At 33.6% G+C, this 15622-nt stretch overlaps 1 protein-coding gene across 1 annotated transcript in view; it reads right to left on the bottom strand.

Moving 5' to 3' along the window:
* Positions 1-874: 874 nt before the first annotated feature.
* The window catches only part of SEPTIN7 (septin 7), a 59138-nt gene continuing 44390 nt past the window's right edge, over positions 875-15622 (bottom strand). Inside the window, exons 10-13 of the mRNA XM_019958774.2 lie at positions 13190-13315; positions 8623-8758; positions 2953-3092; positions 875-1940 (exon numbers count right to left, since the gene is read on the bottom strand). Coding sequence (XP_019814333.2) covers positions 1901-1940; positions 2953-3092; positions 8623-8758; positions 13190-13315 — 442 coding nt within the window. The 3' untranslated portion in view covers positions 875-1900. The remainder of the gene's footprint in view (positions 1941-2952; positions 3093-8622; positions 8759-13189; positions 13316-15622) is intronic.

Raw genomic sequence — 15622 nt, forward strand, 5'->3', positions numbered from 1 at the left:
TAAAACCAGACTTTTCTGGTTAGGGGCGTTAACCAAATCTCTATTATAAGAACCAAACCAAACAAAAAAATATCTCTGCATATTTAACTTACAATTATTCCTGAATGTCTGATTCTGGTCTTGGAGTAATAGCCAATTTAAACACACACACACACACACACAGCAGAAAGCATTGTATTTTCAAAGACAATCTTTAACTAGTGATGGCCAACAAATAAGGATAAATTGTTATTGCAGTAATCTTAAATCATGTTTTTAATGCCTCATAAGATCTGCTTTAAAAATAGTATCCCAGAATGAACTTACACGTGAAGTCAAGATTTTCTGTAAAGTGAATGATATTCCTAATATGCTCTACACTTTATGTATCTTTGAAAAGCAACAAGGCTCTTTTAAGCATCCTGTTTTATTTAAACCCTTCAGCTTCTAGTGTCAACAAAAATATTGGGTAATCATAATAATCAGTTACTTCCTTTTGACAGGACCATCAAAAGATACAGTGAAACTTTTTAAAGTAATAAATTGTGTTGCATTAATCATTAAAATGTCACAAAGCATTTTGTTAAAATCTCTTATCATTTGACTTTAGTGAAAAGAAATTATACCACTCTTTTCCAGTTAAAACATTTCAGTCCAAGGACTTGAGCTGGTGAGCTGAAATTTGTTCTCAGAGAAATGTGTTAATAGGAGACAGTAGTAAGTAGACAGATAATATATTCCATAAATTAGAAAATCAGCACAAATGCATTCTAAATGAAACAAACAAAAGAAGAGTTACAAACATGGAGAAGGCAAATTCAAACTGAAAAGTTTCTTCTCAAACACATTCTAGTCTTTTCTATCAACTGCAGAATATTTAAGACCCCACACTCAATTACATCACAACATTGTTTATTATGTGAATTTTTTACAATACAAACAAAAAAATACAGAAATGCAATATATGAATACAGCTAAATGCAGAATGGTGACTTTTTTTTCTTTTCAAGAGGCCATGATTCCCATTTCTAGTAAAATAAAAGAGACTGCACATAGGTAGAAATAGGTTGGTTGTTAGCTTCACAATTTTGCCTAGAAATGATCTATAAATGCATTTTCCCCCCTGCTACTTACCATAAAGTGTAAAAAGGGAATTAAAGGAAAGTTTCCTTGTTGGTTCCTATCATATGAAAGATGCTATATTCTATTTTTTAGCAGGGCCAATATATGGAAAATACCTAAATTAAATGTTATTACAAAAATGAAGCAGTAATGAGATTCTGGCTAAAGAGGGTACTAAATGAAAATAATATATATTTAAAGAATTCAAAACAAACAAACAAAAAAAAGGTTGTTATAAAAAAGCTCTAGGTGCATTGTAAGCATATAGGTTTTTTTTCCATGTGTATTTTTAAACAATGGAAGTGTCAAAAAATAGGGTCAACTGTGTTAGACTAAATTACATTATTGTATACGCTGCATTGAATGGAACCTCTGTATTATAATTATCATAAAGAAGCATAGTTTGCATCATATTATGGCAATTTATCCTCAATGAAACCTTTCAGAGTCCTTTTATTTTGGAATATCCTGTAAACAATCAAACCACCAGAACATGATTGTACAACAGTAAAATGTTTTCTTGCATTAAATTGAAGACATCTGTTTAATAAAAAAAGAAAAGAAAAATGTAGGAAAGGTACTTAGAGCTGTTAGTTTCTAAGTACACAACAACCCTAGACAATTCAAGGCATCTTAATCTCCATCAAGAACAAAAAAATAATAATAATAATTTTTGTCATGCTGTTAAATCCATCATTAAGGATAAAACCGGTGCAAATTGGTCAAACGGATCCAACAAACACTGATGTCCAAGCTGGCATATTGGCAACTAATACGTAACTGGTGGTCAATAGAGGGTTTAAAAGATCTTCCCTTTTTTCTTGTTCTTTTCCAAGGTTCTAAATGAGTAAACGAAAACAATCAAAATGAGTAACTACTTTACAAACATAGATAACATATGGTAGCAATAGCTAAACCAACTACAACTGTGTTGGATTTTCAACTGTGTTACATTTTTATTTTAAAATCAGAAGATTTAGAAGTTAACAATAAGGACAATGCTAATCTATAATATTTTCTTGGACAAATATTTGACAAAATTCTAAGACAAACAGTAAGAAATATGACAAAAAACCCATTTTTTTATACAAAAACAATTTTTCCTAAATGAAATAGTACAAATCAAAAAAGGTCAACTGACATCAAGTAAGGGATCCTCTTCTCCTACAGCCATCTGCATTCTGAAATGCTTTTTTTCTCACAAATAAATTTTTGTCTTTCTTAGGGGAAAAGTTAATAGACACATTGTGTTACCAAACAAATGTCTAAACTTGTAAATGTTTAGCAGTGAGGGTAAATTACAGAATCCTTACAGGGAAGCAACTTTTCAGTTTTAAATGGGACTAATGAGGAAAGAAGAAGACCAAAGTACAAAGACTACCCGATTTTTGAGTAAATTATGAGTAACTAATTAGCCGCATTAGAAACTAGGTATCTAAAACTTTATCTTGATGAAATAATCCAACAGAATAAAAATATACCTCTAAATGTATAAAAGAGAACATTGCACAATGCTCTCTCTGTTTGTCAAAAATTACACACAACCATTATGTTCAATATTTGACAGGAAGAGGTAAACAACTAATTATGGTGAGTCAACTGAAGAGAATGTTATGAAGGTACTAAATTATAATTATGAAGATTATTAAGTCATGAAAATGTTTACAGTGGAAAAAATACTATTATAATAGAGTGCATCAATCTATATAAAATATTCATCCATGAAAATAACTTGTGCTTGGGATGTATGATAATGGACAATGTCTTAAAATATTAATGTTTTTAAAATAAATAGGAAGATAATTCTTTAAAGCTAATACACATATTTCTTGGGAATCTGATGTTAGATACCTTGAAGAGTTCTGTTGTTCTAAAATACGTTGTTGGGCTTCCCAGTTTGCTTTCTCATCTTCAAACTGACGACGTTTTTCCTCTAATTCTTTGTGCTGTGCTTCCAAATTCTTTTTCATTTGCTCATGGCGCCGTTGGAGCTAGTTCAAAGCACAATACATAAAATAAAACTGTTTGAGAAATCAGAAATACATTTCATCCATGCAGTCTAATGTTAAAAGCTGAGCATTCAGTTCTTATGCTATAAATTCAGAGTACCACGTGGAAAGCACTGTCTAAAAATCCTCTTTCTATAGGACTTACCACCCAAAATGCCAGGGACCAAAGAGAATAATCTTGGCAAACAAGGGGTTTAAAAAAAAAAAAGTACAATAAGCTACAGTTGTGTAGCACTTTATAATGGGCATATTCATATCTTTATCATCTCATTTTTCCCTACTCACAAACATGTAGGAAGTTGGGCAGAGCAGACACCACTGTTCCCACTCCTAGATGAGCAAACAGTTGCAGCGGCAGAGTTTACTCACTTGTCCAAAGTCATTAGCCAAAGTGGCAGAACCAGGATCTGAACCTGTCTCGTAATTCCAAGTTTAAGAAAGCGAGACAAGTGAAAAGAAAGCAAATAGGTAAGAATAAAAGAGTTACAAGATGAGGAGATAAGGTCCCTGGATTCTTATAAAGCAGCGGTTCTCAAACGTCAGTCTTCATATGAACCACCTAAACGCTTGTTAAAAATATAGAATCCGGGACCTAACCAGAAATACTGAATTAGAATTTCTGGGTTTTTAAGTCTAGAAATCCACATTTTCAACAAGCCCCCATGATTCTGAAACAGATGGTTCTTTCTATATTGAGAATTAATGCTGCAAAGAATGCTGGCTGAAAGATAAAAAACACACATGCAAAGTAACTGAAGAAACAAAGAGCTTATCTAGTGGTTCATTACATAGTCCATTTAGGTACTAGTCAATACATTTCTGTGGAAAACAATCACAGCAGAAAATAAATAAATAAATCTAACTAACTACATCAAATAACAACTATTTATTAAAAACTTTCAGATGTCCAGGAATTATGTTCTGTTAAAGACTGTATTACATCAATGAGTTAACATCTTGAATTTGGATTATAATTTTGCATACAATCTGTTTTCTTCGTTACTTCATAAACCCAAAAAAGTGACTTCATATTCATTTCTATTCCAAATATTTCATGCAATTCCTACAAAACGAAACCATCTAAGATATATTTAAGCAAATATGAATCAAATTTGAAGTAACATCTTCCTGATGATAGCAAACACATTACTAAAAAAATGTCAGAAAATAGGAACATAGGGAAATGCCTTTAATTATTAAGAGAAAGTGCAAAGGAATTATATACACACAATTCAGCATAGTTACTTCTGAGAAAGAGAGAGAGGATACAATAGGGGAGAGAAACAGAGCTGCCTCAAATGAACTGATGATGCCTTATTTTTTAAACTGGGCCGTAGGGTTACAAGTGCTCATCATTCTTTATCTGGACCTTTCTATCACATATACATTTTCTTTTGTGTTAACTGCTGTAGGTTAAAAGTGCAGGTCACAAATCCTTCACTTTCTAGAAATTCTTAGGGTTAGATGTATTACACAGTTCAGGATTTTTCAGATTTCCGAAAGCCAATTCTACTTAGAAAGGTCTATTTACTATATTTACAAAACAACACCTGGGCTGTCTAAGGTAGCATCTATAAAAACACATTTTTTATTTTTGCAGCAAGGTATATAAATATTCACATCAAGTGGGGATAAAACTGTTAGTTCTGTTTCTGGCTTTGCAGTTTTCAAAGCTTTTAAAGATTCGAAATTGTGGCTACATGATTGTGGACTTGTCTAGGATTGAGAGCACAGTTAAGTGCATTCAAATAATGACTTACAGATATGCAGCACTGACCAAGTTAATTTATCTTTTCTCTCATATAAAAAATGGAAATGAGATAATAATATCCACCTTGTAGGGCTGTGGTGTGGACTAAATAACATAATCTATGAAAGATGCTTAGTACTGTGTCTAATACACTGTGCTGCAGGATATTAGCAGCTATGCCCCAAATATATCTAGCACTTGAGAAAACATGTTATACAAGGTTAAATAGATTTCATATGGCTTACAGAATTAGGGGAAACTTGGCCCACATGGCTTTACAGTTTCTTTCAATGCTAATGAAGACTATTCTTCAAAAAGTAATTAAGTGTTACAAAACTCTTTTCACCATTCACAGTAATCATTAAAACTCTCAAAGGTTCTATAACTACAGTATCATAATTGCTTATGACATTTACTCTTAGGAGGAGACCCTAAAATATGTCTATTTCAAATGTAAATTCAACTCCTTTTAGATTTTCATTGAAACCTAAGTGTGGAGATACTGCAGACTCTTGATTATTCCTGTTTTTATTTACCTTCTGAAAGGGATTCTCCAGATTACTTATTAATTGGTGAAGGGGTAGAGACTCAAATGGATAGATTTAATAAAAACCTAATTAATAAAAAAAACTTAATCTCCTACATGTCATCTTAATAACAGGTGCCCAGGATACTAGTTCTGCAGAGTTGGCAATCTTAAACCTGGAGAAGCTATTCTGTATCCCCACTCAATTAAACACATATTATAAATGCAACAATAGTAAGTAACTTTTTTGTGATAAGAGATTACATGAAAAGCTCAGTAATTTGAGAAATCTAATGTGGAATAGAAACACTTCCTCAAAACTATTGAATACTCTGCATTCTGTCTACTCAATGGATTAGAGTACTTTTGTCATACTATTAGAGTATGACTAAACATATATTTTGGAGAAGGCAATGGCACCCCACTCCAGTACTCTTGCCTGGAAAATCCCACGGACGGAGGAGCCTGGAAGGCTGCAGTCCATGGGGTCGCTGAGGGTCGGACACGACTGAGCGACTTCACTTTCACTTTTCACTTTCATGCATTGGAGAAGGAAATGGCAACCCACTCCAGTGTTCTTGCCTGGAGAATCCCAGGGACAGGGGAGCCTGGTGGGCTGCTGTCTATGGGGTCGCACGAAGTTGGACACGACTGAAGTGACTTAGCAAACATATATTTAGTCAAAGAAAGCTTATGTATTTTATGCAGTAATTAATTACAAAAGCAAAGAGACCAACTGTAAGGATGTAACAAACTAACCTGAGTCTCTTCTTAATATGTTTAAATACCAGTATTATTATATTAGTGGATCCACATTTAACCACTGAATTTTGTCATTAAAAGTAATTTTTAAAATATTTCATATTGTATGACTGATTCATGTTGACGAATGGCAGAAACACAATACTGTAAAGCAACTATCCTCCAATTAAAAAAATTTTTAAGTATTTCATATTAATGTCATCCTACATATTTAAAAGTAATTTTCAGCACAATGATAATAAATCTATGCTAAGAAAACATCATATTGAAATTGTTGATTTGTGTTTACCTATAGTTTCTTCTACTGTTCTTGGACATCAAGCCAAATATACTTTATAGATTCTTGTGTTAAGTGTTCTTTTTCCTCCATCTTTTATTTATTATCACTTACAGATGGATATGTCTTCATGATCTTTTTGATTAATAGAAACTAAACATATGCTTCAACACGTAGAGGGATTCTAAGGTAGCAGAACAGCTTGATGGAATGCTTTGTCACTACCCTACCTGATTTTTGCAACTGAATTACACTGACACTAGGGTTACATAAGGCCCAACTCATCTACAAAAATCACATTCCTTCATTTTTTTTGTCTGTAATTTATCACAGCATGCCCATAGTTTAATTAAGGTTCTTTCTTTCTCCATGCAAATGCAAGTAAGTCTGGTCAATTATTACTATCCTAAAATTAGTTTTTATTTTTGTATCTACCCAAAACTCTGTTACTTTCTTATATCGACTACATGGAAAGGCTTAAAATTTCATTTCTCATAATTTTTAAACTATAGCTAATAAAATTTATTTTAGGTATTCTACTATGTCTTCCTACCAAGTATACTTGTATCTAAACAGATTATTAAAATATATATTATTGTAAATCACATGCCAGTAAGGTGATGCTTAAAACTCTCCAAGCCAGGCTTTAGTAATACGTGAACCATGAACTTCCAGATGTTCAAGCTGGTTTTAGAAAAGGCAGAGGAACCAGAGATCAAATTGCCAGCAACTGCTGGATCATCGAAAAAGCAAGAGAGTTCCAAAAAAACATCTATTTCTGCTTTATTGACTATGCCAAAGCCTTTGACTGTGTGGCTCATAATAAACTGTGGAAAATTCTGAAAGAGATGGGAATACCAGATCACCTGACCTGCCTCTTGTAGAAATCTATATGCAGGTCAGGAAGTAACAGTTAGAACTGGACATGGAACAACAGACCGGTTCCAAATAGGAAAAGGAGTTCGTCAAGGCTGTATATTGTCACCCTGCTTATTTAACTTCTATGCAGAGTACATCATGAGAAACGCTGGGCTGGAAGAAGCACAAGCTGGAATCAAGATTGCCGGGAGAAATCTCAATAATCTCAGATATACAGATGACCCCACCCTTATGGCAGAAAGTGAAGAGGAACTAAGAAGCCTCTTGATGAAGGTGAAAGAGGAGAGTGAAAAAGTTGGCTTAAAGCTCAACATTCAGAAAACGAAGATCATGGCATCCGGTCGCAGGACTTCATGGCAAACAGATGGGCAAACAGTGGAAACAGTGGCTAACTTTATTTTTCTGGGCTCCAAAATCGCTGCAGATGGTGACTGCAACCAGGAAATTAAAAGATGCTTACTGCTTGGAAGCAAAGTTATGATCAACCTAGACAGCATATTAAAAAGCAGAGACATTACTTTGCCAACAAATGTCTATCTATTCAAGGCTATGGTTTTTCCAGTGGTCATGTATGGATGTGAGAGTTGGACATAAAGAAAGCTATGTGCCGAAGAATTGATGCTTTTGAACTGTGGTGTTGGAGAAGACTCTTGAGAGTCCCTTGGACTGCAAGGAGATCCAACCAGTCCATCCTAAAGGAGATCAGTCCTGGATGTTCTTTGGAAGGACTGATGTTGAAGCTGAAACTCCAATACTGTGGCCACCTGATGCGAAGAGCTGACTCATTTGAAAAGACCCTGATGCTGGGAAAGATTGAGGGCAGGAGGAGAAGGGGACGACATAAGATGAGATGGTTGGATGGCACCACTGACTCAATGGACATGAGTTTGGGTAAATTCCGGGAGTTGGTGAGGGACAGGGAGGCCTGGCGTACTGTGGTTCATGAGGTCGCAATGAGTCGGACAGGACTGAGTGACTAAACTGACTGACTTCCCAGGTGGCTCAGATGTAAGACTCTGCCTGCCAATGCAGGAGACAAGGAGATGTGGGTTCAATCCCTGGGTTGGGAAGCTCCCTTGGAGGAGGAAATGGCAACTCAGTCCAACATTCTCGTCTGGGAAACCCCATGGACAGAGGAGCCTGGCAGGTTACAATCCATGGGGTTGCAAAGAGTTCGACTGAACACACAGAGACACATTAAATTTGCATATTACATGTGAAAAAATCTATAGGGCGGTTACATTATCTATCAATTTTATTCAAGACATTATTTTGAAAAGGAGTATTCTGTCAAAGGTGAAAATATATGGTTAATTACCTCAGCTTCAGAGTCCTTCAGTTTTTGAACTTTTTCTTTGACCTTCATCTCAAACACCTGTTCCATCTCCATCTCCATCTTCTTCATTTTAGCTACATGTTCCCTTCTTTCTTCTTCCATTTGTGCAAGAGGGCTCCTATTATGAACATTAAAGATAATCATTAAATGTCTAAAAATGAAAAGTGTAATATAAAACTCTGAAAGTGATGAAAACAAATGAGCTGCTGTATGCCATTACTAAATTCTCTGCTTTCTGTTTTTTGAAAACAAGCTTCAAAAGAAGCTTTTAATTATTCTGACACCACCTTAAATAACATAGAACACAGATTTGAAGTTTTATGTATGAACATATGAAAAAATTCTTCAGAAACTTTTAAAATGAATAAATATTTACAATCTAGAACTTCCTTCCATGAAGTTTCATAACCTGAAGTCTCCCCAAACCTAATGCATATCAAATCTAAAGAAAACACATAAAACAGACTGTATAAGGAAAATGGAAAAGACACATTTCCTAAATACATTCTCAAAAAGAAAAACTAGAATAAAATTAATTTTTAAACAAAATTTTAATATGAAAAAATGGTATTGAGTTAATGGAGGAGGAGGAAGGGAGGCAGAAAAAGAGAGCATCAGAAGCAAATGATATCCTGACATTTCTGAAATGCCAGAAAACAGACATTAAAAAGTAGTTCACTCTATTAAAGTCCACAGACTCAAATCTCTGCACAATGTTTTCCAAAATTTTATGTTGAAAAATACTACAAATATGCTTTATGTGAAAGCTAGTATACTTTTAGAGAAAAGAGAATGGCAAAGTAGCAGCAACCTACTACAGTCCCAGAGAAGAGAGAAAAGTGGGCTCTGTAGCCTTCAGGATCTCTAAAAACCTATTCCAATACACTGGGACAGCTTAAAAGAGGCAGGCCCTTCCTTTTCTGACTTTGTTGATAAAACACATATATTGTGCTTCCAAAAAAACAAACTTTGACCATTTAATTGCAAACCTAAATGAATAAAGTGGTTAAAAAAGTTAAATTGTGGCTTAAAAACAAAATCAGGCTTTGTATTTCATCTATAACTTCAAGGCTAGTCACTTTAATCTTGATTTGACACACTCTGATTATGGTGACTTCTCTCCTTATGAGGCTGAATATTTCTGACCATCATAGCACTATTCTTCCCTATCAAGGAGGAGAACAAGAGACCAAGATGGAATGTATTAAATGAACAACAGGACAGAAAGAACACTGCCTTACTGATTTTTCTTAGCAAAAAGGAAAGACAAAAATGTGATGTACCATTGTGACCAAGAGGATTTGTTTTTGCAATTAGTGTAAGTTAGAACAAAATGTTACTTAACTAAAGGATATTTCTTCATCAAAATAACAAACCTGCAGTATGTTTTAATAATTAAACAATTAATCAGAAGTTCTGAAAACGAAAATAAACCAAACATTAACTTAGGAGAATCAACATTCAAAAAGCTAGGTAAACTGGAACAAATTTTAAAGTGTAAATACCATTATTTCACTAAAAGCTGATATATTTATGGCAGGTATTTTTAATATAGGTGCCTCAGATCTCTTGGGCAGAGTGTCAATCAATGTCCTGAAATCATACAACAAACGTGTGTGTGTGTGTTGTGTGTTCATACAAGCATTTTTTCTAGTAATAGGGATCAAAGCTTTTGTTTGATTTCTATAAAACTCACTTCTGCCATTCTCCAAAACACTTTTAGGCTCTAGGAAAAAAATACTCATAAAAACGATTTTTGAATTGGCCATCTTAAATAACTGAATATGTTAAGCAACTTAAGACTACCCAACAACACTGTTGCAACTTGAAAATATATTGTAAACATTAAATAAATTATAAGTAAACAATAAAATTTTAAAAAATTAAAATTCAGATGGAATTGTGATTTTAAAGTTAAATATATATTCTCACTAATAATAACCTATCTATATAATACTCTTTAATTTCATCCTTGGGAGGAATAAGCCAATCCATATAAATGTAAAGAATTTGTAGTATACTTTGCACATGAAAAGGCTACCTACCACCTTACTAAGAGTGGAACACTGTCACCTAAATTATCATTTAAATAACTCTTGGAGGAAAACAGAAGACTGTAGAGCTTTGATGTTTTAAAATTTGTTTTTAAATATTAAAAATCTTTACATACTAAAACTGCTTATGTCTTTGGAAAAACAAATGAAATGTCTTCAAGTGTGCCATATCTAAAAGAACAAAAAATACAGAGACTTATTAGCACACATAAATGGAGAAGAAAAAGGTAACCCTCTCCAGTATTCTTGCCTGGGAAATCTCATGGACAGAAGAGCCTGGAGGGCTACAGTCCATGTGGTCACAGAAGTGGGACATAACTTAAGTGACTAAACATCAACAAAACGCACTTACAGTAAACCACAATAAAAACAGCAATTAAAAGCAAATCCACAGAGTTTACAATTAAGGGGCTCAGCTGGTAAAGAATCCACCTGCAATGCAGGAGACCTGGGTTCAATCCCCGGGTTGGGATGATCCCCTGGAGAAGGGAAAGGGAAAGGATCCTACCCACTCCAGGACTGTGGCCTGGAGAATTCCATGGACTATAGTCTGTGGGGTCGCAAAGAGTCGGTCACAACTGAGCAACTTTCACTTTCATGTTCCTAAAACAAAAGTTTATGGCCAAATTTGTTGAAGATAGTTAATTTCTTTTCCAAATTCTGTTACTAATCCCTATACCAAATCATTATCAAAGTAAATATGCTATGCAACTATCTTCTGACAGTCTGCTTAAATTTCTAAACCTATTTACATATGCATACTTTTAAAAAGATGTTCAATATTTCACACTTGAGGTACTTTGTACTTTGTCTTTCAACCTTGTAAAAATACTTGCCTCTAAGAGTGATATTTCAGTGTTATAAGAAAATAGTCACACATATAAAAAATTAATTTTTTGAAGACTCTTACCAGTCAAAATGATTTTGTAAATCTAATTGTTAAATTAATTAGCATCTCAATCTAGTCATCTTTATTAAAGTGCTATTTAGAAAACCGTAATACAAAAATGTGTTTATAATGCAGAAAACAGGAAAAAGGATAACTTTTTGTCATCACTTTTTTTCAAATGAAACTGTATTAGATAGCTAGAAAAACCATTTAAATTATTTCATTGTCTGCCCACTTTTTAATGAAAATGCTTGTTGACACACATAAACCAGCTAAAGCTTATAAACTTAAACTTGTTAGAGAAATTCAATGTAACTCAATCAAAAAAATAAAAAGACCCGGTAAAAGATTTTTAAAAAAACAGGCCAACATAACCTGAACATCATATTAAATCCTCAAAGATGCAACTTAGCTTCTTTTAGGGATCTTTTCAAGGAGATCCTGATAAATGACTTACCCTTTTCATGTGACCAATAACAGAATCACAGCAAGGACCACATTTAAGGCTGACCTAAGACCCTACTGTGGTTGTGTTATACAACCTACATTTTGGTTGTATAAATGTATAAATGCTCAAATGTATTACATTTTGAGCAAACGAAAAGAACCAAATTTCATTTAAATTATATGTGGTCTTTCCTGAAGAACTCATTAAGCAAGTACATTTACATACTTTTGCTTCTTAGTTTGGTGGTTTGGCAGGTCACTATGTATATAAACATGTAGCAATTTTCATACAGCATTATCCAACAGAATTTCAGTTAAATTAAGGATTTCAAAGAGCAACAAAAGTTTCCAAACATTTTGGGAAACAATAGTTACTAACATTTTATTTTGCCAAGTGAGAGTGTTAAAACTAAACATAAATAAAACAATACCATCATCATATTTTCATGAAAGGACACATGAATAAAAGATGTAATTTAAAAAAAAAGGGGAGGGGATTTCAGAAAACTGTCTTTATGTATCTTTAGATCAATGAAAACTTTGTCATGTACCAAAGGAGTTATGAGGATTACCCTTTGGAAACCTGTATTTTCAGCCATTTCTATGAATTCAGTTATTGATACAGATGGAGAAGGCTATAGAAAACAAAAATAAAATTAACATATGGGAAAAAGGTAACCACAACTTAACCATCTCAATAAAGCAAAACAAATACAGAAATAGAGTGAATCACACAAGTTTTTTGGCTTCCCAGGGCATGTAAGTTATGTTTATACTATACTTTATTAGATGTGCAATAGCATTATGTCTAAAAAAAAATAATGTATGAAAAAGTAAAAGTGTTAGTCACTCGGTTATATCCGACTCCTTGTGACCCATGGACTGTAGCTCACCAGGCTCCTCTGTGGAATTCTCCAGACAAGAATACTGGAGTGGGTAGCCATTCCCTTCTCCAGGGGACCTTCCCAACACAGGGATCAAACCTGGGACTCCTGCATTGCAGGCAGATTCTTTATCATCTGAGCCACTAGGGAAGCCCATAAAGAACACTATTCCAATTTTCTATTGAGTAGCCAAGAGGAATTTGATGGCAACGAAATAATATGATTTTTTACTAAATAAATAATGCCATTCATGGCAGGAATTGATATATACTTACTTAGTAAGTTGCCCTTTATTCTTGTTATTATCAACTCCATTATAAGTCACAGCTGCCAGTTTTCTGCTCCGGTAGTTCTCATAGTGTACATTATTAGTGACATCTTTCAAGTCCTGCATATGTGTTCTGTCATAAATAAAAGACACATAAATAATTTGCTTCTATTAAAAAAGCTTTGGTGTAAATTCAAAATTTTAGCAAACAGAAAATTCAGATGAAACTTTTCAAGGAAGACAGCATTTATCTGTCTTCACTTACATGTAAGGGGAAGCAAGATACAATGAGCTAACTTGACATTAATGGACATTTAAGTTCCAAATTAAAGTTTAGAAGCCATAAATTCTCTCAAAACATTTACTAAACAATGACAATGCTAGAGAAGAGTATTTACCTTTACAGTATATATTTTATTTTACTAGAGAAGGAAAGGTAGATTAGTTCCTACTGAAGTTCAGAAACCTAAAAGAAATTGCTTTCCTTAATATTTCCTTAATATTACTAATATTTGAGTTTTTATTCAGGTTAATATATAGGAACACATAGATTACATACCAAGTTGGATTCAAACTGGGAAATTTTAATTTTGAATAAATTTCTGTTTATTCCAATTGTCTGGTAAATGTGGTATTTTGGTTAATGAATGTCTGCTCATAGCAGACATTATCTATGATACATAAAATCAATATATAGGAGATACCTATACATGAGACAATTTTACCATTCCCTAGTGTTTCAAGATGCTAAAAGACTCCTGTGAGCTGCTCTATTGTATCCTTTACCAATGCAATATTCTTGGATATACACGGTGTGGCAGTACTCTGTATCATTCTATCTTCCTTTTTGTCATCATCCATTCCTGCATTTCTAATCCCCTATCTTTCATCTCTACCACTTTACCAAAACTCCCTTATGAGAGACAAACATAAAGGTGTTATTCTGTTTTTATTCTGCCTGACAGCCAAGAAACATTTACTATTACTTTTCCCTTTTGTGATGGCCAATTACTATAATTCATCCTCTACTGAACATTTTTGTGCAGTTCTCTGATAGTTTACTCCTATTTCTAAGACTGGGTTTTCCACAAGTCTCACTGTCCTTTATACTCTGCCCCTTAATGAATATACACTTTCTATGGCCACTGGAATTATCTAAAGCTCTATCCTTCTCTACTTCTGTCAAGTCAGACAGTTTCTTACTCCGAGCATATCCAATGATTGGGACTGAATTTGTCACTGACTCTCAAACTTACTTCAGAGTTCTTCCATTCTGCTTTGGGAGCTCTCCTGGCAGTCGAAGTCAAGCCACTCTAACCCAAGACAACCTTCTCCTTGGCTGCCAGTCTTTTCTATGGTACCAGTATATGTGACAGGTGACAGCATATAACCTCGTCAACTATAAACATCCCCTTTTACAAAACACGTGCCAACACCTTTTGCACTCTTGCCATACAGCATATAATGGGCCCTGCAAAAAACTTATTTGGAGCTGAGATGTGATAAACTTGTTGATTTTCTAGGACACATAACTGTTTTCAATTTCTCTAAGTAGAGAATAATAAAAACAAATAACCATGCCAGAATAAAACAATCTTTTTGTAATTTTAAATATCATATATTACCTCATCAATGCATCATTAAAAAAATCATTAAAGGACCTGATATAAAGTACTTAGTAGCTGAAATACAACATATATAAAATAAGGTGGACTTATTAACTAGCTATTAAACTATTTTTGTTAATGTCATTGAACACTTTAGATAATGAAAGATTTTTCCCTTTCACTAAAATAACCTTTTTTTATGATGACTTGGTTCTGGTATTTTTCAGGTTATAAAAGTATCTATTTCCACTTAATTAAACACATTTTATTTTACTCTTAAAAATCAACTCATTCTTCCACACTTAAAATAATCAGTATTCTCTCCACAGTTTCTTGAATGTATTTATCTTTTCCATTTCCTGATTGCTGATACTATACCATTCTCTTCTCTCCTTTTGTTTTCCTTCTCTATTTGATTTTGGCACTATCTACTGCCACATCCTGAAATTATTTTTATCAAGTTTTCCTCTTTTCCATTGTCTTCCTTGCTTTGTCTGCAACAGTCAGTTCTCTAAATTAGCAAAATGACATAGCTTTGAACTTGGGTCTTTCTTAGAAGCAATCACTACTCCTGACTTTAACCTATAGGATTTCACTTAATTGGAACTCATAGACATATGGAATATTGGTATTGATATTTCCCTCAAGTATTTATTAAATATCTACTAGGTACCTTTATCATAAAGACATGAGCTACATACCATATACCTTACCTCTCCTCTGAACTTAGAAGGAAAAGCAATATAGTAAAATATTCCTAAACTTATTTTCGAAGTATATTTATCAAGGATGTTTTACACGTTTCAAAGACTATAAATGAAAAATTATGTTAA

This window comes from Bos indicus, chromosome 4 (genome assembly GCF_029378745.1).
Source record: "Bos indicus isolate NIAB-ARS_2022 breed Sahiwal x Tharparkar chromosome 4, NIAB-ARS_B.indTharparkar_mat_pri_1.0, whole genome shotgun sequence".
Taxonomy (NCBI): domain Eukaryota; kingdom Metazoa; phylum Chordata; class Mammalia; order Artiodactyla; family Bovidae; genus Bos; species Bos indicus.